Source organism: Anastrepha obliqua, chromosome 5 (genome assembly GCF_027943255.1).
Source record: "Anastrepha obliqua isolate idAnaObli1 chromosome 5, idAnaObli1_1.0, whole genome shotgun sequence".
Taxonomy (NCBI): Eukaryota; Metazoa; Arthropoda; class Insecta; order Diptera; family Tephritidae; genus Anastrepha; species Anastrepha obliqua.
In genome coordinates, this window is record NC_072896.1 from 111,265,659 (window position 1) to 111,290,076 (window position 24,418).

The 24,418-nt window shown below is 38.5% G+C and overlaps 1 protein-coding gene across 1 annotated transcript; it reads left to right on the forward strand.

Annotated features, from left to right (window-relative positions):
* Nucleotides 1-498: 498 nt before the first annotated feature.
* LOC129247996 (lipase 1) lies at nucleotides 499-23,309 on the forward strand. Its single transcript, XM_054887388.1, has 6 exons — nucleotides 499-927; nucleotides 7,613-7,790; nucleotides 14,010-14,221; nucleotides 14,306-14,449; nucleotides 18,504-18,641; nucleotides 22,783-23,309. Exons 1-6 carry the CDS (start codon nucleotides 724-726, stop codon nucleotides 23,239-23,241), a joined length of 1,335 nt encoding a protein of 444 aa, XP_054743363.1. The 5' UTR covers nucleotides 499-723; the 3' UTR covers nucleotides 23,242-23,309.
* The last annotated feature ends 1,109 nt before the right edge of the window (nucleotides 23,310-24,418 follow it).

Sequence of the window (24,418 nt, forward strand, 5' to 3'; positions counted from 1 at the left end):
AAATTAATTTAAATACCAACGCACCAAGCCACCAACGCCAACGCTGTAGGTGCACTCTGCTGGTACGCCCTTGGCTTGACGACCGACCGACCGCAAAGCCAGCCAAAATGAGTCAAAAACTGACAGCTGCTGGCCGACATTTTTGGCAACGCGTCAAAAGTGGCTCGCCGTTAGTCGGCGGCTATGGCACTGCTGGGCTTTTACCCATTTTATTTTGATTACTCTTCCGATTGCTTTAAATTGTTCATAATTTTTTTCGCTTTTTATTCCATTTTGTTTTCATTTCAATTTCATTTTTTCCCAAACGCTCGCGCTCTGCTCGACTTTGTTGGTTGTGTGGAGGCGCATTCAAAAACCATAAAGCAACGCGTACGCACGTCTCGCGTCAACGACGTTTTTTTTTGCCATTGCTGAGAATAATCGAATTAACGCGCTGAGGCGCTCAGCTGATATCGTAACGGTGAATGTGTGTCGTAATTTCACTTTCGATTTCGACGTTGGCTCGGTGAAAATTTGTGGCTTATTAAATGAAGTGAAATGCAATTTTTGAACTGTGATTGGATATTTTTAAAAAGTGTTAAAAAGTCGTATACAAAAAGTGATAAATAATTTCCATCTACCATTAAATTGTGAATGCTATAATAGTTAAATAGTTTTGCAGTTTGTTTGTTCACGCAATTTAAAACCCTGCTCACCGCACACGCATCTTGCCACGCCGAACCCATGCGTCCATTCAAAGGAGTCCACAGTATTCTGCTGCTGCTTTTGCTCCTCATAGTATGCCAGAGGGTTTGTCGCAGTCGCGCTCAATTTATTGATGACTTAGAAACCGATCCAGATGATGAGGAGGACGAAAGTGTCGAGGATGAAACGCCCGAAGAGAGAGCCACACGCAAGAGCATTGAAGAGGACTCCAATCTGACTGTGGTATGTATGTAGCGGCTAATAGCCTCAAATTCATTATATCATGAAACACAAAAAAATTCTCATTCGTTCAACTATTCATTTACGCACTAATAGCATTAAATTTCTTTTCGCTGGAACTCGCATGAAGTTTGGTTTTTCACTTTTACTTTTCCCAAACGTCAGAAACCAACTTCTACCCAAAGCCAACCAACTTCTACCTTCCCCACAGCGGAAAGGGCTTAGGCAGTAATCTACGTATGATCGTGAACAGACAGGCGGAGCCTTGTTAAGTTGACTAAAGAACGAAATATATAAGAACAATAGAATGTAAGAAATAGTGTATTATGAGAGAGTCAAGTCAAGCTAACATGGGCATAAATGTAGGTCGAAGTGGCAGTCGGTCTTTAAACCAACTCAATTACACCTTTACCGATCCACTGTAATACCACAGTTTCAGTCTACCAGGAGCCTTTAAGACGCGGTTGAAATAAAATATACTGAATTTCCAAGAAATTGTTGTTGAGTTGTTTCTTACATCCGAACGGCAATCAAATTATTGATAGATATTTTACTCCGCAAAAATTTTCTCTCCGCGCGGAAGCAATTGAATGCCCAATAAATATTGAGGAATTTTAGAATTTCGCAGAATTTTAAATAAAAACTTTCTCTTCATTTATTTACCTCCATTCTTACTTTTCTATCGTTTTGTACTTATGATTGAAAGGCTTTCATTTTCCTTAAAAATGACACTACCACCACTCACTTACATATTTTAGGTAGTCAATTGGAGGTATGGAAAAGGAAGAAAAATGGAATGTTCTTTAAAAACGCATTCAGATTAAAAAAAATGATAATAGTCTTTTTAATAAAGTTTCAATAGGAAAGAAAATAGATCTTTAAAATTTATTTCTAATGTTACCTAAATTTCTGCACTTAGGTAATCTTTTGATGGAATTCTATTCAGTTAGGCATGGCAAGGCAAATACTTTTTAACGCATTTTGCTTTCAGGAGTAAACTCATGAAGAGTATTTTCGATAGTTGATTTCAATTCTCTGGTCAATTCGAAATTTTCAGTTTCGAAAATGTTTCTTGCAATCAATTTGGAAAGGCACTTTGCAGTCGAAAAGTTAATTTCGCAACAGCAAAGTCAGTTTTGTATGAGAAAAAAGATTAATAGTTTTGTTAGAAAGCTAGTTTTGCACTAGAAAAGTTAGTTTTGCTCTAAAAAAGTTAGTTTTAAACTAGAATGGAGGCAGAAATTTTTTGTTCGAAAATTATTTTTGTACTAGCAAAATTTGTTTGCAACAGCGAAGTTAGTTTTGCTCTAAAATAGAAAGATGCTTTTTTAATAGAAAATTGGATTTGATTTAGCAAAGTTCGCACTACAGGAGATTATTATGCACCAGAAACGCGAGTTGTTCCTCTTTTTTTAAGAAAAGTGTTTTAAAATTAGAAAAATTAGTTTCACTCTAGTAAAATTAGTTCCTTCATGGAAAATAAAGACACATTTTCTCGTCAGAAATGTAGTTTTACACTAGCAAAATTAATTTTAGACTGAAAAGAACTAAGAAATTAATTGTTAAAAAGTTCGTATTACACCACAAAATTGAGGTGCGCATCAGGATTAGCCAGGTTGCTTGTCTAAGACAAGACACTCGTGGGCCCTAAAATCCATACCTTAAAGCTCATGTGGTACCTGCATTTGATTTCCATCCCCTAACTAAGTTGCTTAAGCCAATTGGATATATTTAAGTAGGCAACTAATCTGTCCACTGAGACATTTTGCAACTTTCTCAGGTGTTCAAAGAAATAATCGCCAAGATATTTGGCATAGCTTCTTTGAAGTACAGGACATTCACAGAGGAGATGTTGTACCGACTCAATTTCTTCTTCATCTCCAGAACTCCTGCAGAAGTCATTGTGAGTGCACCCATTTAAAGCCAAAGCCAAAGCTGGTAGAGGCCTTTTAAAATTGAGATTTCGCCAGAGCACTTTGGAGACCCTGTAGTTAGTAGTCAGACATAACCTTGCATTGGTTTCTGCGATTACTTTCAAGCCAGTCGCGGTATACAGTTCGTTTAGAGGAATGTTTATATCCTCTACTACTTGCTGAAGATCAAGCTCAGAGCCTTTCCTGGCACACTCATCCGCTCTTGCATTTCCCTTCACTCCAGAGTGGCCGGGTACCCGACAAAGTGTGATGTTGTGTTGTTGGATAAGCGAGAACGACGTTCTGCATTCTTTAACATATCTTGAATTGATGCACGCTAAGGCCAGTGCCTTGTTCGCTGCTTGACTATCAACAAAAATGGTAAGATTTGCTGGAGGTAAGTCAATGAGTCTTATCATTTTTTCTGTTCCTCTATAATGTAGATCTCAGCTTGGAAGACGTTCCACCGTCTAAAAGAGCAATTTATGCATAATTGTTTCCAGTACACTTCCGATCCAATGACATTGTCCATCTTTGAGCTGTCAGTATAAATATGATTACCACTTTCATTTGATTTGACTCTGGTCAGCCAATCCTTTCTGTCGGGTATTCGTATTTTATAGTCTTTGTTCAGATCTATCTTGGATATTCTGTTTTCGATGCATCTTGCAAGTGTTCCACAGATAGTAAAACTGACGCGTGACCGTTGTGTACAAGACAAGAACAGTTTTTTTCTGGTTAGAAAATTAGTTTTGCACCAGAAAATTGAGTTTTGCACAAGAAAACTTAATTTTTAACCGGAGAAAAGGAGCCATGATTTGTTAGAAAATTAGTTTTGCAACAACAAAATTAGTTTGCATTAGAAAAGTTAGTTTTTCCCCAGCAAAATTAGTTTTGTACCTGAAAAGGAGAAAACATTTTTTGTTAAAAAATTATTGTTGCACTAGCAAAATGAGTTCTGCACTAAGTTAGGTTAGTTTGTACCAGTTGTCCACTGTGGGACACACTCAGGCTCATAGCCCATTGTGATGCCGCATGGGAAAGTTGTCCTTATCCCTTCTGAAACCAGTGAGAATTTTTCAAAAATTTTAAGGCTGGCTCTTACACGCCTTGTCTGCTCGCTGTACCGGAGTTACTGCATTATTTCGGCTTATTTTGGTTGAACAGAGATTCTGTCCGCTAAGCAATGGGAGTCGGCCACAATTGTCTGATGATTTTTCAAGCCGGTTAGAATTGGCTCACTCATCTCGCTAGCGAATGTACGGCTACCTTAGAGGTTGATGACTACCTTCGAGGTTGTCGACTGCTTTCTGAGAGATTTTATAGTCACCTGGCTATCAGTGGTAATGTATGTAGATATCATCTCTAGATCAAATAGATATTCTCGATTTTTATTAATACCTTTACCAAATACCAGTTCAGCCTAAGAGACACTGCAGTAGTCAGGAAAACGAGAGAGGAGATGTTCGGAATACGATATACACCTTCGCCTACCATACTCTAGAACCTTGAGTTATCACATGGATGGCCTTACCCTCTCTTACATCGCCACTCTTCTTTTCCAACCTAATAAATTTACACAAGAATTTTTTTTTATACCAGTAGTTTTTTTTTGTTAGAAAGGTAATTCAACACCTAAAAAGCAAGTTTTGCACCAGGATAGCGAGTCTCGCACTAGGAAAAAAAGAGAATTTTTTTGTTAAAGAGTAAGTTTTACATTGGACCATTTTCATTCTAGCTTTAAATACTGGTCGCATAGAAAGTTAATTTATATAGAAAGAGCAGTGCCACAGGGTCGCAAATGTAATTACAGCTGCACTGGAAGAGAAAAAATACTGTTCTGCAGCCTTTTTAGATGTTTAACAAGCATTTGACAGGGTATGGAACCAGGGACTTCTGTTCAAAGTAAAAAAGATATTACCAGCACATTTCTATCTGGTACTTAAATCTTATTTAAGTGACAGACACTTCTATGTAAGGCACGGGGAAAATGTATAACATTAATGCCGGTGTATCCCAAGGTAGTGTCTTAGGTCCTGTCCTTTATACTATATTTACAGCTGATATGCCCAATTCAGAAAAAGTAGAAGTAGCAACTTTTGCTGATGATACAGCATTTATCGCTTATAACGAGTCCCCTATAGAAGCTTCATATCTTTTGCAAAATCAACTCCAAATTTTGGAGTCTTGGCTTAACAAATGGAAAATAAAAGTTAATTCGGAAAAATCTACACATGTCACTTTTACATTAAGAAGAGAGCAATGCCCTGCTGTATTTTTAAATAATAAACAAATTCCCACTAGTGACAGAGTCAAATATTTAGGGATGCAGCTTGATCGACGCCTCACGTGGAAAAGTCACATTCAGGCTAAGCAACAACAACTAAAAATTAAAACAACACGTATGCACTGGCTGCTTGGCCGTAACTCTCAACTTAGTCTAGAAAACAAAATATGGATCTACAAAGCTATTCTGAAGCCCATTTGGACCTACGGAATACAGCTATGGGGAACTGCTAGCAACTCCAGTGTGGAGATCTTGCAACGTTACCAATCAAAAACATTACGAAGCCTTGTTAATGCCCCTTGGTTTATTACCAATGAATCTATTCATAACGACTTAGGTATTCCTTTTATAAAGAATGAAAATATAGTACTAGATATCTGAAACGATTATCTAATCACATAAATCCAGCTGCTATTTGTTTATTAGACACAACCAATGAAACTATACGGTTAAAACGCAATCATATCTTAGACTTGCCATTCCTCTAGTATGAATCTACTCAACCTATAAACTTTAAGGTAAAATTAAGTAAGTTAATCTTAAGTGATAATATTAACAAACAATGAATTTAAGCAATTTTGAAGTACTAATGAATTTTAATAATTTAAGAACGAACTGTACAAGTTAACAAGCTATTGTAATTTCTATGTAGATTTGCACAAAAGCAAAACTACCGCTGCCATTATCTTATAAGATCTAATTTGCTGAATGTCTTATAGTAGATAGATTGCAAATAAAGTAAGTTATAAAAAAAAAAATATAGAAAAGTAGGTTTGGTGACAAAATTATTGGTACATAATTCTGTCAGATACATTTCTTTAGTGTTTTTATTGTTTATGGATTTTGTTCATTCGCAAGAATTAAATAAGAGTTCACAATTTCTATCTTCCACTTATTCTGCATCTTCTTTTAATAAAGTACTTCATTTCGGCAAAATGGCAAACAAATTGTAGTATAAATGCAAGTTTTTGAAAGACTAAGACATTTAAAGAGTTAATAGGATTTTAGAAATCAACTGTTGCCACTCGTTCTTTTTTATCAACTTTTACATGAAGACATCCTACTGTGAGACAGCCAAAATGGTCTGGGTTTTACCCAGTTAAAGCTACAATTAGAGGGGCCGTACCTTAGCCATAACTGTAACCATAGCAATCAGCTGTTCTTAAGTCTTGGCTTTTCCCCGCAAAATTATATAAACATCTGTGAAATACTGGACATTCGTTTTGATATTTGCGATAAAATATGAATATTAGAAATGAACGACGTTAAATTAATTGACTTAGTAGAAAATTATCAGTGTTTTTATGGCAAAATGCAAATATTGTCATTAATTCTACTTCAATATCAGCTGTTCATGGTTACGGCATGACTATTCGACAAATGCTGTACGGCTATGGTATTTTGACTACGTCACCGCTAACTGCAGCTTAAGGAATATGGTTTTAAGGACCTATCTGTGTTTTAAACTGTTTTCTAAATGTCATTTCAAACAATATTTGCTGGTATCTGCCTTACATGACACATCCCTTCAACAGTGGCTCATCGCCAGTTCTGATTCTTTTCAGTAATCTGAGGCATATAAAAGTTCGTAAAATTCATATATTGAGTAATTTACTTTCTAGAGATTAAAACACAAAAAAAAAACAGAAATTGTCGACACACTGGTAACTTGTCAATGTTTGCTGCAAAATAGAAAATTTCAAAAATAAAGTAGAAATTACTTATCTCTAAAAAATACAGGCGAGTAAAAAATTTGCTGGAGGAAAAAATGTAATTAATAGTCGTAGCAAACTTTTTCTTAAAGTACGCATAAAAACCATAATCACTAGGCCTGTCAGGGAGAGCATAGTTTGCACTTCTCCCGACAAGGCCTCTCGACCAAAGCGCAGAGCTCAAATAAGCAAACTTCTGCAGCAAAATCTAAAACTGAAAACTAATATCGCTTAAATATCATGCAAATAAGCTCCTCTTCTTCTCGTGCCTCAACAGTGCTCCAACACATACATATACAAGTATAAGTGCATATATATGTATGCATGTATGTGCATATCTCAAACGTATTCCGTTGAAAGTTTGTTTAACTAACAGCATCATCACACATCACTTTTCATCGCATTACTTTCAGACACCCTTTATTACCAGATGCCTATGTATAAGTACATATATACATAAATGTATGTATGTATGTGTAAAACTAAATAATCACAGTCAATCTTTCCTTTACATGTTTGCAAATGCGACGCGTGCTAACTTCCGCCGTGCCTCCAAACACCCATTCCGCATCTGCCACCCATCTTCGCATGTCTCTTGTGGAATCAACAACTGCGCTCATATCCTCGACAACAACAACAACAACAACAACTATGCCAAATACTATTCGAAATATCTGAAACTACTCGTACTCACCCCATCTGCTGTGCTACGCGCTCATGTCTCGCTAATTCTCTGCCGGCTTATCTACATATCTGCCCGCTTGTCCATCAACCAGGATAAATTAATTGCTAAATATGGCTATCCGGCGGAAGTGCATCATGTCACCACAGAAGATGGTTACATACTGACTATGCACCGCATCCGACGACAAGGCGCTCAGCCATTCTTCTTGCAGCATGGACTCGTCGACAGCTCAGCCGGCTATGTTATAATGGGGCCGAATGTCAGTTTGGGTAAGTGACTTTTTGCAACACCATGCCCCATCTAAGTAAATATGTATGTATGTATAGGTCGGTGTGTATTTATGCGCACACATACACCACAAAGCGCAAGCTTAACTACACAATGAGGCTGCCATTACTGCCTTTTGTTGTTATGCTCGCATGGGCGTATGGATGTGTGTGTATTTGTGTATGGGTGAATGTACGTGTGGATGAGTGTTCAGAGTAGTTGCTTCAAGTGCATCGGCTGATATGCTAATGTCAATGCTGTTGTTGTTATTATTGTTATTATTGTTCTTATTGTTATTGTTGTTATTAAACCAGCTGTTGCCCTATTTGTCTACTAACTCATCTATTGTTGATGTTTTTGTTTTTGCTTTTGCTGTTGCTGTTGATGTTTAGCCAGCGTTGTTTTGCGGTACGCCACTTCATCCGTGGTTTCGTGTTGTTAAACTTATAAGTACATACATACACGCACACATACATATGTAAGTTATGGCAAAATCATAATCCTTTGCTAAGCTTCTGCCACAAATGCACTGATCACTCCAATCAAATTTGTCCTTTGTCTATGCATGTGCGGTTGAGGCTGTGCGCATTTCTCTTGGACTTGCTTGTAGGTACATGTATGTATGTATGTATCTATGTATGTATGTAAGACAATGCTGAGTAATTGCCGACATAGTGCAATTAATTAAATGGAAATGATTGCAATAATCTCGTACACACTTGGGAAGATTTTATTTGATTTGGCACTCGTCGACATATTCTGCACCCAAGTACATCTATTTACCCAAAGTCACTAACACTATGCATACACCTGCGTTCACAATAATAGCCGCGCGACATATGGCAAAGTTTTGACTACTTAATTATTTTTTATTGTTTTTTTTTATTTTTATTTAATTTTAAATTTTTTTTTATTTTTTAATAAAAATATAGTTTATAGTAGATATTAACGCGAACTACTTAAAATAAAGTTTCAGGTTTTTTACAAAATTAAAAAAAATTCTACAAATTTTCAGCAAAGTTTCAGATGAAACGAAATGGCAGAAAACTTAGCCAGTAAAGGGGCGAGCTTCGTATTTATAGGCCCAGAATTATTTTGTTTCCTAGGAAGCGGTAATCGCTCCTCTCTTATTCAAGAAATAGAGCAAAGAAGAAGAAGATCATACTGAGGCTATCAACCGGGTTTAGCGCAATCCAAATCAATGATAGGCAGCTTTAACCTAAGCCGATTTACAGATTCTATGGAATTAAATAAGAATAATTTTAGAATCATCACAGGAGTTCTAACAGGGCTATGTAAAGGGTGATCGGATTAGAGGCACTTTTTTCCAATAGGGTTTTTTTGACAGATCACCCAGGACTACTGTCAAACTAAAACATAATTTTTTTGAATATTCGTTGACAATTCATCATGGAAAGACTTACGCCTCAACAACGTTTACAAATCGTGCAATTGTAGAGCGTGGTTAAGTTTCAAAGGCCGGTGTTGATTTTGAATAAAATACAATTTTTTTATGAAATAATTGTCATTTCTCTACATTATGATAATACTAATATAGCTCAATTACGTATAGAGCAAAACGTTGGCCCAGTGACTGCCGCGGCCTCGGCGGCACACCTCCATCCAATGGTCCAAATTTTCGATGACGCTGAGGTATAATTGAGGTTCTATGCCGTTAATCTGCCGAATTATCTTATCCTTTAGTTCTTGAATTGTTGTTGACTTATCGATGTACACCTTTTCTTTCAAATAACCCCACAGAAAGAAGTCAAACGGTGTCAAGTCACATGATCTTGGTGGGCGAATGACATCGCCGCGACGTGAGATTATTCGGCCATCAAATTTTTCGCGCAAAGGAGCCACTGTTTTGTTAGCTGTGTGACAAGTGGCACTGTCCTGTTGAAACCACATATCGTCCACATCCATATCTTCGGGCCATAAAAAGTTTGTTATCATCTCACGATAGCGAACACTATTCACAGTAACTGCCTGACCGGCCTCATTTTGGAAAAAATACGGTCCAATGGTGCCGCCGGCTCATAAACCGCACCAAACAGTTACTCTTGGTGGGTGCATTGGTTTTTCGGCAATCACTCTTGGATTATCATTCGCCCATATGCGGCAATTCTGCCTTTGACGAATCCACTGAGGTGAAAATGTGCCTCATCACTGAAGATGATTTTCTTCGAAAATTGGTCAGTCACTGTTGCCCGTTTTCATAATAAGCCTGAATAACTTAAACGCGTTGCTCGATTATCTATCGTTCCATAGTACAAATTTAGTTAATCTGAAATTGAAAAATGTCAAATGAAATGCAAAACAAAGCTTGACGTTTAGGTGTGGTTCACATTCAGCATCGGCCCTTGAAATTTAACCACCCTTTATTACAAAAATCGATGCTCTGTCAAAAGTGTTCACCGTGCGCTCAGGCCAACTTATGGCGATCAGCGATGAGCCCCATTACTGGCAGTGTCTTCCAGGCGGAAGTTCCTTCGATTGTTTTGCAGGCTACTACTCGCAGGTGTCTCTTTTAAGGGCAATATTGCTATTCTATTCGAATACGAAAACTGCAATCCATTCACTGGATTCGGCTACAACAACCTCTTAACTGGTGGAACAAAGCAGAAATAGTCTTACCAACTTGAGCGTAAAATGTTACCTTAATCAGGGTGCCGGGGTATTGGAGCATTGAAGTAAACGAAAAAGGGGGCGAACTGGCCATGAATAACGCTCTTGCAGCATCGATATTCACACCATTGGGTGAGGTCAAGAATATAATTTCCTTAAAATTCCTCCGAATCGCGGATTGTAGATGAAAAGTTATGACCCACCTACAACCACAAAGAAGCAAATATGAAACGAAGGGATGCCTGCAGTTACTAAGTGATAACTGGCTTCTGGTCCACAAGAGAGCATGCAGCCAAAACGGGTATCCCTTAACCGAAAAAAGGAAACTATCTTCCACTTCCTCTCTGAAAGCCCTGCCCTATGGAAGTCGAGGATGTTAACCCTTAGCAAACCGCTTTTTGAAAACATCGAAGAGCTGGTCGGTAAAGATGTAAATAAGCTTATAGGGTTTCTCAATCGCACAGGCTGGATATAGTCGGGAAGGAATAACCCGTACAGCTTGTTGGTAGCGAAGATGTGGAAACAAAATGGTGCAGAAGCACTAATTGGATTCCGGGTGAATCGCCACTTCAATCAACCAACCATTATTAATAAAACAACCTTCAAATCATTCAACAAACTAAAATATGTGGCAAGAAACCGTGACTTGTGGAACTCTTTTGTAGATAGACTAAGTTCTTAATTACGATAGGGATTGCAATACTGAAACATGTCAATGAAACATGAATGAAAATAGGCCTCTTCGTTTCGTCAAGCGGTAGGAACTGCCGCAGTTGTAGATAGCGACTAGTATTGGTCCATTTTGCTCTCATTCGCCTGAAATTTTAACACAATTATTATACTTGTACAGGTATAAGCCTCAGCCTTTCTAAACATACCAAAATTATAAAAAAAGGTTGTAAAACAACAAAACTATAAAATGAGCTGCAACTCTACCTAATTCCAAGTTTCTCTGGTTAATTTTTCTCAGAAAAAGTGCTATAGCACACTCAATTTTGCTCTGATTGACTTAACCTTTGACACAAGATTATATACAGGTAAGCCTCGGTTATAAAACAGCTTTTTTGTTGCTTTCACAAGGAATTTTTTGTCAAGCAGAGAAGTGGTGAATCGAAGGCGCCTAATAATACCTTTCTTGAAACAATGCTGCCTCCAGAGACACCTAAAACTCAATGGGCTATGGAACTGCATGTTCGAAATTCTTATAAAAATTCTGATTAAAAAGTTAGAAATTTTGATGAAATTTTTTGAATTTTTTAAAAGTTTATGCAAAGTTTGAAACTGAAAGTTACATGGTTTTTTATATTACTTATATAGGGTTTTTCAGTAAGAGCGCTTCAACTTTTGAACTTTTTTGAATAAAACACAAACGGTTTGACTTTTTTAACTAATTTTTTTTTTATTATCGAGTTTGAACACATATATTTAAGTATGAAATTCGATTTCTTTTGCATGACCACCGCGTGCACGTTTTACGAAGTCCAATCGTTGAACCCAATTTTCGACCACTCTTTTGCATAAATCGGCCGAAATTCCAGCAATTTCGGTTTCAATATTGGCTCTGAGCTCACAAATCGTCGCCGGCTTTTTACTGTAGACCAATGACTTCACATAACCCCAAAACGGGACGGCAACAGAACGATTATTTTTATAAAAAATTTGCACGATTTGCAATCGTTGCTCAAGTGTGTAGCATTCCATGATGAAATGTATACAAATGAAGTTTACAAATGACAAGCGAAAAATAAAAAATATTGCGCCGTTCGCCCTCCCTATCGGAAAAAAGTTGAAGCGCACCTATTGAATAACCCTATATATTTTTATGACATAACAAACAAATCAAATAAAAAATAAGTAAATATTCAAAGCTTTGCCATTTGTCGCGCTGCTATTATTGCGAACACAGGTGTACTTACATACAGCGATTTTACAAGTATGTAAATATGCGCCACTGACGATGGGTTGCGCTGCCACACGAGTTGGTAACTTCTAGCAAAGTGATTACAGAGTGAAGGCTATGTAATTATGGAATCACAGGGTATGATTACTAACCTATAATATGCACATATAGAAGCATAGATACATACCCGCATATACTTATTGCATATCAAATTAGATGAATGATAGTTTACTAGTTGTTTCGCATAGTTTCTGCACCAATTTTTGGTATGCGTCTTAATGTTGTCTTACATATAGATGGGCCTACAATTTTAAACCTACTTTAGATGCAGACCTACTCAATATCATAGCCAATTAGAGGATTTAGGAGTGAGATCAGTTCAGTTTTATAGACCAACAGGTATTCATTCGAAACAGGGATCTTTAATAGTTCGTAGTCGCCCAATTTTTCAATCATCGCTCATCTCCTTCTTAATTGGTGCGATAACCGCTGACGCGATTTTGGCCGAGTTTAACCAAGTCGGTGCCAGTTGGACACATCAAATGAAGCCAAGACCTTCTCCACCTGATCTTTCCAACCCAGAGGAGGCCTTCCTCTTCCTCTGCTACAACCAGCTGGTACCGCATCGAATACTTTCAAAGCCAGAGAGTTTGTATCCATTCGGACGACATGACCCAGCCAGCGTAGCCGTTGGATCTTTATTCGCTGCGCTATGTCTATGTCCTCGTACAGCTCATACAGCTCATCGTTCCATCTCTTGCGATATTCGCCGTTGTCTACATTCAAAGGTCCAAAAATCTTGCGCAGAATCTTGGCTCGTCACAGTGTTTAAATTCACACGTTTGATCTCGTTCCCGATCTGGTTCGTCTATGTATGTTGAGGTCGCCCTGGCCCCCTCGGAATCAGGCTTTCTCTGGATGTGCCGGCACCAACGAAGAGGGCTTTCTAGTATTTCTTGCCCAAACGGTGCGGTTTTAAGGCTTCCATGGATGTATCGGCTTGGTACTTTGACCAACGTTGTGACCCATAATGACCATCTCAGCATTTCTCTTACGTGAACCTATTAAAATAAATAAATAAGTAATTTGCGCGTACATTTCTGTTACGTTTTTAGCCAAGCTCCTCCTCCTATTTGTGGTGTGCCTCTCGATGTTGTTCGACAAATGAAGTGACCTACAGATTTATGCCGCCTCTGAATGGCAAATTTCTTTTTACGTACAGACTTTTGTGGCAGAAATACATTCAGAGGTTTGCCATTGCCTGCCATGGGCGACCGCTATTAGAAAAAACTGTTTATATTATTTGATTCGCACCTACGCACTCCCGAATGCTAGTCACGCACCAATCCAATGGGCTTGGCGCCGCTTAGACTATCTCAGTATCTCAAATTTGTGGCCCTTCAGATGAATCGCTAAACCACTCCACCTTCCTAACACTTAGTCTTAAGTCTTCAGCCTCATTCACCGACACATTTTGAATGATCTTTAATTTTAATTAAGTATAAGATTTTAACTACTGCTTACATTATTTTCAAAATCAAAAATGCATGTACCAATATCAAAATCCATCTAAAATCAAATCCTTAAAAAAAGAGCAATGCTGAATAGTACCAGTCGATCGTGTGAATGTACCTTTATACCTTTAGACCCCTATAATTAACTACTGTAGACTAAAAGCGCTTCGAAATTCCAGCCTATCTTCTTGCCGATTATAAATACGACGTCTGGCTCGGCAATGCACGTGGCAATCGTTATTCGCGCAATCATACCAAACTCGATCCGGATGGCTCGAAATTTTGGGACTTCAGTTGGCACGAAATCGGTATGTACGATCTGCCAGCGATGATCGATTATGTGCTGAAGACAACGGGTTTCAAGAAAATTCAATACGCTGGACATTCGCAGGTGAGCTGAAAATAATTTTAAAATTACTGATATTTCAAATAAACTTCAGATAATTTAATAATGAAAATTATTTTACAACTGCAGGGCTGTACGGCATTTTTTGTGATGTGTTCCCGGCGACTAGAATACAACAAGAAAGTGATAATGATGCATGCCATGGCACCAGCGGTTTATGCCTCAGAGACAGAGGAACATCCATATATACGGGCAATTAATTTATACTTTCGAGTGAGTAGTTATGTAATGGAAAATTAAGTTTTGAATTCTTAATTTTAAATTTTATGATAGATTTAGTTTCACAATTTAGTAGAAAATCGACTAATATTTACTAGTAGATCTTGCCTTGGGCTACACCCGCAAGGTGTTCTTAGTTGGCATAATAAATGGGAGCCAAAAAATGTCCCTATATGTTCTTACATCCCTAACCAGCATGAATTCAAATGCTACTTGGTTCCCTCTGGACGATGTAAACCTACTTTTTGCTAATTCCAATGCTGCACTGTTCTGAGCGATTCCTTGTAAGGTCATCCAAGTATTTTGGACATCGTTTTCATTCCTCAAAAATTAATTTCTTAATAGACTTAAGTATAAGAGGTAAAATGGAAAAAAATATAATTTTGATATTCATTCATTGTTCAAAATTATCACAATGAAGGCAATAACAAGGTGGCGCCGTACGTGGTACCGCTACTTTGCTCTTAGCGAACTTGACAATATCAGCTGACGTGACGTCACATTGCATCAGCGCCACCAGATTACCATCTTTAATACTTGATTTAGCTTCTTTTTTTTATTTTCCTGCCTCGAAGCTTTAGTTCTTTCTAGCCTGTTTTCTATTATAATGTGATGTTTATAGCTATACAAAAATATAATTTTTGAAGTGAAACTTCTTAGACGTGGATGCACGAGCGAGAATTGAGAGTAAATTTCAAGGCCATGCAACGTTTTGAGCATTTTCGTTCCGCGAGAGAGGAAAAAGATGTAACGTAGAGGAAAAGGAGAGAGTCCGCTATACCTTATATATATCTTAGATCCACTTTAGGCTATTTTTCCTGAGTTTTTCCTTGCGGTTGCTAATTTCTAGTGAGAAATAACACTGCCTACTTTTTGGCGCTTGTTTGTTGGTGCAAACTTGTAGGAAATATATTTTTGGTGCCTACTTTTTGGCATAATATTTCCTTGGTGCCTACTGTTTGGGGCGTTTTTTTTTTGTCTAAATTTGTTTGTGCGTACTATAAAATGCTAAACATCCAATGCGTCGGATTTATTGGTATTGCCTTGCGGTAATTTGTGCCGTTGCTGCGGTCCTGGAACCGCTGCGTTTGTGCAGGTGATAAACACTCGGAGTAGTGCGTGTTGTTCTCCGTTTTTTGTAACTTTTGTCTATTTGTATTCTCTGCAAATATTGTGAATTTATTTAGATATCTATTCTTTCCCTCTCTCTCTCTCTCATTCTCTCTCGGGTCTCTCCCTCTTTCTTTGTCTGCCGTGAAAGTTTCACTTCTCTTATGTGTAATACGCTACACGCACTTTTTTCCAAGCTTCTTCTTCTCTTTCGAGCAGTCAAATCTCTCTCTCTCTCTCGTAACTGCAGGGATGCCTAGTTTTGGATAAAAAAGATACTAAAATGCCCATTTAAAAAAAAAAATACCAAATTTTTATTCAATTACTTAAAGAACTTTGTAAGCGGGGCAAATTACTTTTTTTTTTTTAATAAATGTGAAGTGGTTATGTACACTAGACTGTATGGAAATAAAATCTATCCTTGCATTTAAAACTTATGTTAAGAGAATTTCTTTTCAAAAAAAGGCCGAAAAATACTTTTTTGGTAGTATTAGAGGTTATGTAACAGCATAAAGTCCCCCTTTTTCAATAAGTTCGTCATGATTCTGTATTCACTGGTATTTCTTCTTTTTTTTCTTTATGATATCCCTTTTATGGCTTTAATTCGTACTCAGTAAATTCAAATGATTAAAAAGGTCTTAAATGTCAAGAAAACTTGAGAGAAGAAGATCCAATATTCTTGCATAACCATACTGGCTAATTGAGAAAAATTGGCGGGGTAGCAATATTGAAATTTGTAGTGAAAGTCAAGCTGCACTGAAATCCCTTGCTAACCCACGCTTCTCTTCGAAGTTAGTCGGTGAATGTAAGACCAAACTGAACAGTGTTGCAAAACACAACAAACTTAGTCTTATTTGGGTGCCTGGATATTGTGGTACTACAGGGAACGATTTAGCTGATAAATTGGCTTAAGGAAGGCTCTGCAAGTATGCCACTAGGCCCTGAACCCTTTCTAGGTGTCAATTCCGCATCGATTCAACTATGGATTGACGACTTCATGCGGTCTACCCATAGAGGACGTTGGTCTGGATTGAACTCGTGCAGAGTAGCCAAGTGCTTTGTGAAAGAAACAAACATGAAAATAGCAAAATGTGTCCTAAAACTCAGTAGGACCTGAGAGCACTGGCTGGTGTAATCACAGGGCACAACGCCTGCGGTTAGCATATGGCTGCCATGGTGATCGTAGACAGCCCGATATGCCTATCCTGCACTGGCAAAGATATCTTTTAAGTATGAACCAAACCTCTAGTTTTCAATAAAAACTTATTTTTAAGTAGGTTACACGAATTCCGAGTATGAACCAAATCAGACCATACCAGACGACTTTTCAAATTATATTAAACACAGCTCCTCCTACTGGATATAGTTCTTCCAGAATTATTTGTGTAGCAGCAACATAGATTTAGTATATTCCGAGCATGAACTATTTAAAATGATCATTAATACGAGTTATATATTATAAATATATAAGGTTGTCAAAAAAGTCTTGCGGTATTTCCGCAAGCTTGTCTTTGCAAGCGCGTAGTTCTAGTTGTATTCGTCGCATCGGTTCACGCTAGAGCTTTTAGGAAAGCTCTTTTCACGTGCTAACACGTGTTTGATTAATTGTTGTTTGCTTTTAGTCGTTCGTGAGTTATAGCGTCGCAAACATGGAGCAAAATAAAGAGAAAATACGGCATATTTTACAGTACTACTACGATAAAGGCAAAAATGCATCTCATGCTGCCAATAAAATTTGTGCAATTTATGGACCCGATACAGTTTCCATTTCCACTGCACAACGATGGTTTCAACGTTTTCGTTCTGGTGCAGAGGTGATCGAAGATGCGTCATGGTCTGGAAGGCCTGTCGTCAAAAATTGCGATAAAATCGCTGAATTGATCGAAAGAGACCGGCATAGTAGAAGCCGTAGCATCGGCCAAGAGCTGGGCATGAGTCATCAAACCGTTATAAACCATTTGAAGAAACTTGGATTCAAAAAGAAGCTCGATGTATGGGTGCCACACGATTTGACGCAAAAAAACATTTTTGCCCGTATGGATGCATGCGAATCGCTTCTGAATCGCAACAAAATCGACCCGTTTTTGAAGCGGATGGTGACTGGTGATGAAAAGTGGGTCACTTACGACAACGTGAAGCGCAAACGGTCGTGGTCGAAAAGCGGTGAAGCTGCCCGGACGGTGGCCAAGCCTGGATTGACGGCCAGCAAGGTTCTTCTGTGTGTTTGGTGGGATTGGCAGGGAATCATCCACTATGAGCTGCTCCCCTATGGCCAAACGCTCAATTCGGACCTGTACTGCCAACAACTGGACCGCTTGAATGCAGCACTGATGCAAAAGAGGCCATCTTTGATCAACAGAGGCCGAATTGTCTTCCATCAGGACAACGCCAGGCCACACACATCTTTGGTGACGCGCCAGAAGATCCGGGAGCTCGGATGGGAGGTTCTTTTGCATCCACCGTATAGTCCGGATCTCGCACCAAGGTATTACCACCTATTTCTGTCCATGGCGAACGAGCTTGGTAGTCGGAAGTTGTCCTCAAGAGAGTCCTGTGAAAATTGGCTATCCGAGTTTTTTGACAATAGGGAAGCGAGCTTTTATAAGAGGGGCATTATGAAGTTGGCATCTCGTTGGGAACTCGTCATCGAACAAAACGGCGCATATTTGACTTAAATCGCATTATTATAACCAATTTTATGAAGAATTGAAAATTCAATAAAAATACCGCAAGACTTTTTTGACAGCCTTATATTAGCCCTAGCGCCGTCAGACGAGTCTTAACAAACTAGTGAACTTTTCAGAAATGCTCCCAACATCGCGATTAATGCGTTTACAAGTCTATAAATTACAAAGAAATATTCCCATTTACCTACATATGTACATATATGAGATTACTCTTAATTTAGACACTCCATACCATTGATAAATATTTCCAGAGTTTGGTGGGTAGTTCGGTCACGGAAATGTTTAATGGCGAGTTTCGTTTTCTCTGCCGCATGACCGAAGAAACGGAGCGACTTTGCATTGAGGCTGTATTTGGAATAGTTGGACGAAATTGGGACGAATTTAATAGGGTAAGTAACTGAAATTTTGCTTTGGAAAATGAATATGGTGCCTAAGGAAGAAGACAAAAAGTCATCGCATAACAGCGGAAGCGCAATTGTGCAAACTATTGACTATTTATTTGTTTTCATAAGTACTTTTTTTCCTAAAAATCTTCTGTCATAGTACAACCAAAAACCACGTCAAAAAAAATCGAAAAACTGTTCAACCAAATGCCAAACTTTTTAATCAGAATTTTTAGAAAATTCCTAAGCATGCAGTTTCGTAACCCACAATTTTTTTTTTTTTTTATGATGTTCCAAGCCGCATTCATTAAAGGTGGTGGCACTAGACCAGCAACACTGTGCTGTACGTTTGATTGTCAAAATAAAGTATTGAGAAACTAGAAAACAAATAATTAATTCGCCTTGTTTCATTCTGAGCTGACAGCCACATAGACACGGCGAAAGAAAAAAAACCAACACAGCTGATTTACCAACACCACCTTTAATAGATTCGCCTTGTGACGTTCTAATTTAAAAATTTAAACTAACTTACAATTCGTATTGATTTTTTAACAATAATTTTTGTAAACTGTGTTACGCAAAAAAATATCAAAAATACACGCAATTTCCTAGCCACTTCAAATTTACATTTGACTACCAAAATTCAATGAGAAATAAAACTGCATATCCGAAAGGTTTTTAAAGATTCTAATTAAAAAGTCTGACTATTTATTTGTTTTCATAAGTATTGTTTTTATGAAAATATTCTCAAATACTACAACCAAAACCACAACATCAAAATCTCCAACTTTTTAGACAGAAGTTTTCGAAAATTTCTGGATATGCAGTTTCATAGCTATTAATTTTTTTCTTTTACATGATTTGAAGCGACTTCAAATTCGTATTGATTTTTGACAATCATTTTCGTAAACTGTATTACGCATTTTTTCCATATACCAATGGACACCAGCAAAAAAAAATGGACGCGATTTTTAACTACTTCAAATTCACTACCAAAATTCAATGGGCTATAAAATTGCATATGCGAAATGTTTTTAAAAATTCTTAACTTAAATTTTGACGATTTTTTTTTTTTAAACTGTATATAAAACTTAAAACTTTAAGTTACATGGTTTTTGTTAAAAAAATTAAATAAAAAATAAATAAATAAACAGGTCAAACTTTGTCATATGTTAGGTTTGGCAGCCGCATCGCACATGGAGACAGCGATGCCATTTGGACCACGAAATGGATCTGTTGTGAGCCGCAGGAGCTGGGCTACATTCCCTTTCCATATTCAACCATCCTGAGCTTTTTATGAAGCGTAAAAGGTTGTTAACACCTAAAGTGTATGGATTATCTATATTCATTAAGAAGTAGGATCTTAGATATCGGTTCCTGCTTCTGGCTAGAGCTGGGCATGTGTAAAACAGGCGTTGAGTTGTTTCCACCTCTCCTCCCTACAGATACCACAGAAATCATGCATGTAAATGCCTGTGAGGGCCCCTACTAAGGTCCTAATATGAAGTCTTCTCAATTTTATAATATTTTTAGATAGACGTAAGTTTAGCTTTGGCCATGTTTGCCTAGCAATTTCTCAGGTGATGGCACTAATCCATCTTTGATTTACAGAACTAATTAATGAGCCCATAATAAGAAGCTTACAAGTTGCGAGAGGTACCTCCGTAAAATTACTTAAGTTTGGCATCCACGTACCTTCTCTGGCAAGTTGGTGAGCCCTACAGTTCCCTGGTATGTCTCTCTGGCCTGGAACTCAATATAAGATTACACGATATTGCTTGGCCATCTCATTGAGAGATTGGCGACAATGTAAGACCCTCCTTGATGTTATTAAGAATGCATCCAGGGCCCATAGGGGAGCTTGGCTGTCTGGTAGAATGCAATGCCGTCTGGTGATGATATTCTGTTTATCTCTAACCATTTTAAGGCGTCATGAATAGCGTTTATTTAGTTTAAAGGATTCACTGACAGAAAGCTCTTCGCAATATAACCCTGATCCTACAACGGCGTCCATTTTAGATCCGTCCGTGTAAATTTTAACGGGTGTGTTGGGTGATGGATCTTCTTGCCATATGTCGCGCTGCTATTATTGTAAACACAGGTGTAGTTGAGAAATGCAACTCAAATTATTCTCTAAAACCAGAAAAATTTTCATCGAAGAGCTTTCTAACCCAGTGTACACCGCCAGACAATCCTATAAAGGGTCTTTGAGACTTGAAATTACGATACCGCTAACTGAGGCCTATAGAGCCACACTGCGATCGGGTGCAACGCGAGCCATGTGGGATCACTACAGAGAGCTAAAACAGAAAGAGTGACGTATTATCCGAAAGAAGAAACGAGAGGCCGAAATATGTGAGTGCGAAGAGCTTGAGATGCTGGCCAACAGGAACAACGCACTAAAATTCTACCAAAAAGTTCGGCGGCTTACAGAAGGTTTTAAGACCGGGGCGTTTTCTCGTAAGAACAAAGACGGCGAACTGGTGACTGACATCCAGAGCAATCTTAAACTATGGGGGAAACACTTCACGAACCTGTTAAACAGTGATAGCTGCGCATGTCGCAAAGAATGTGAAGATCCCGATACCCCAATCGACGACGACGGAATTGACGTTCCGCTACCAGACCATGACGAGGTTAGAATAGCGATAACGCGGCTAAAGAACAAGAAAGCCGCGGGCGCCGACAGACTACCGGCTGAGCTATTCAAACATGGCGGTGAGGAGGTGGTAAAGTGCATATATGGTCGGATGAAAGCATGCCTGCCGATTGGAATTTAGGTGTGCTCTGCCCAATCCAGAAGAAGGGCGATCCTGCAATCTGTGCCAATTACCGCGGGATTAAAAAAAATAAATAATTGGCGCGTACACTTCTGTTAGGTGTTTGGCCGAGCTCCTCCTCCTATTTGTGGTGTGCGTCTTGATGTTGTTTCACAAATGGAGGGACCTACAGTTTCAAGCCGACTCCGAACGGCAGATATTTTTATGAGGAGCTTTTTCATGGCAGAAATACACTCGGAGGTTTGCCATTGCTTGCCGAGGGGCGACCGCTATTAGAAAAATGTTTTTATCAATTTTGCTTTCACCGAGATTCGAACCAACGACCTCTCTGTGAATTCCGAATGGTAACCACGCACCAACCCATTCGGCTACGGCGGCCGCGGGATTAGTCTTCTAAATATCGCCTATAAGGTTCTAGCGAGCGTATTGTGTGAAAGGCTGAAGCCCACCGTCAACCAACTGATTCGACCTTATCAGTGTGGCTTTAGACCTGGAAAGTCTACCATCGACCAAATATTTACAATACGCCAAATCTTGGAAAATACCAACGAAAGGAGAATCAACATACACCATCTTTTCGTCGACTTCAAAGCTGCATTCGCCAGTACGGAAAGGAGTTACCTGTATGCCGCGATGTCTGAATTTGGTATCCCCACAAAACTAATTCGACTTTGCAAGATGACGTTGCTCAACACCAGCAGCGCCGTCAGAATGGGGAAGGACCATACCAAACGAGGTTTTAGACAAGGTGACTCGCTGTCGTGTGACTTCTTTAATCTGATGTTGGAGAGCATCGTACGAGCCGCAGAACTTAATCGCTCAGGCACAATTTTTTATAAGAGCGTACAATTGTTGGCGTACTATCGTTAATTCAACTGTGAACACTAAAAAATTATGTCGGGAATATCTTCTTCAAAGTCGATTCGACAATTGTCAGGTAGGGCTAGTTCTCGTGCTTGATCGTGGGCGTATAACTTAAAGTAAGCATGACCACCGAAGAATTAAACAAATAAATATTCACCTCGTCAAGCGTCCCGTCTTTCCACCATATTAAAGTACAGAGATATATCAAACGTACTCTAGAGGCAGTGTCCCACTTCTTCTGTCACTCGCTTAGGCTGCTTTAGCAGGCAGTCACCCGATCCGATCCGCGTGAGCCGCCAAATGTTTGCATGCGTAAAAATGTGCTTAAATTGAATGAAGTACTCGTAAATACTTCATAAATGGAGTAACAGCAGTCGCTATTTAAAACCCAAAAATTGAGTTAAAATCTCACTCATTTCCGCGTAGCAAAACCCTGCTCAACCGCGAGCCGTACGCTTAACAATATTTTCAATAATGCTCCTATATATTTCCGTTTCTTACAGAAAATGTTTCCCGTCATTTTGGGACACTACCCCGCCGGTGTGGCGGCTAAGCAAGTCAAGCATTTCATACAAATCATCAAAACCGGACGGTTCGCACCTTACAGCTACAGTAGCAACAAAAACTTGGCACTCTACAAGGAACACATACCGCCGCGTTACAATCTCTCGCTGGTCACAGTGCCCACCTATGTCTATTACTCAAGCAACGATTTGCTCTGTCATCCCAGTGATGTTGAGGCGATGTACAAGGATCTCGGTAATCCCATTGGTAAATATTTGATACCAGCGAAGGAGTTCAATCACATGGATTTCCTGTGGGCAATGAATGTGCGAAAATTCGTTTATGCGCGCATGTTGCGGGTGTTGGGGAAGATCAAGGACCAAAAACGGGGAAACAGCCCAGCCGGTGGTGTGAGCACAAATAAGGTAAAACAAGGAAAGGGGCGACGAAGAAGATGATGAATGCCGGAGAGCAGAGCAAGTTGATTTTTCTCGTCAACTGATGTTGAATGAGACTTAAGTTTTAGTTGTAGTGGTAGATATAGTACTAGTAAATTTTGTATTTTATTTCATGTAGGTATGTAATGTCTTTGTAGGATACCTTTCATTCCGTATTTATTTACGCATTCATTTCTTTAACTTTAAGTGATTTGTAGGTCAATTTTAGTCGCAAATATAAAGCGTAAAAAATTAAAACAAAAAATTTAAAGAATGGATTTTTTTATGAGGAGTTTCTTCATGGCAAAAATACACTCAGAGGTTTGCCTTTGCCTACCGAGGGGCAACCCAACACTTTTTCCATCTTTTGGTGTTTCAAGCCCGGAGATTCGAACTCGCACACTTCCGAATGGTAGTCAGGCACCAACCCATTCGGCTGAGGCGGCCGATAGTGGCATCAAAGAAAAGGTCATAAGGTACAAAAATATGGGTGCCAGATGAAAGAAGAAACTATTTCGGTGGTCATTCTGTGATAAAATAACTAAAAGATGTCCTTTCAAACGATAATCCTTCAATAGTCTTTTTTGTGTAATAAAAATGTCAGACTTTTTGTGAAAAAAAAAACTCAAAAACGCAAATTTACTAGATTTCAGCTCTAACTTTGAGCGTACATCCTCTAGTGTGACAAGAATAGTTGAATTTTGCAGCACAATGTATCTATTGAATTTAAAAAACATTAAATAAAAAAAATATAAAATTTTTTTTTTAATATCTAATTTTTGGAATGAATTTCACAGGTAGCATCAAGAAAAAAATGGTTGCAGGCCATTCTAATAAGCAAAGGTAAGTAAAATCTCTTTCCCACACCCTCCATATCCCGTCCCGCAACAACTTGCAACATTGTCCTACAATACTTTCACATTTTAAATTCCAACTTGGCTGATCCTCTATTGAATTTTACAACTTCTTCTCTTCTAGTTGGTTGCTTCGTCGGTTATGCAGGATTCGCTGCTTGTAGTTTGCATATTTTCACTTACTTTGTTGCTGTTGTTTATTTAGCGCACAACCATTGCGATGTCGCTAAGTATTCGTGTATCCCTACGCCATTGTCATTCGCCACTCGACACTCACTCAAGCACACAGGCACAAACAAACAAATGCACTGACACACTTACGCACACATTTGCATTTCAAATGT

Coding starts and splice junctions, on each gene's coding strand:
- LOC129247996 (XM_054887388.1), top strand. CDS start 724: ATGCGTCCATTCAAAGGAGTCCACAGTATTCTGCTGCTGCTTTTGCTC. Junction 928..7,612: donor AGGACTCCAATCTGACTGTG/GTATGTATGTAG, acceptor TCCATCAACCAG/GATAAATTAATTGCTAAATA. Junction 14,450..18,503: donor CAATTAATTTATACTTTCGA/GTGAGTAGTTAT, acceptor AAATATTTCCAG/AGTTTGGTGGGTAGTTCGGT.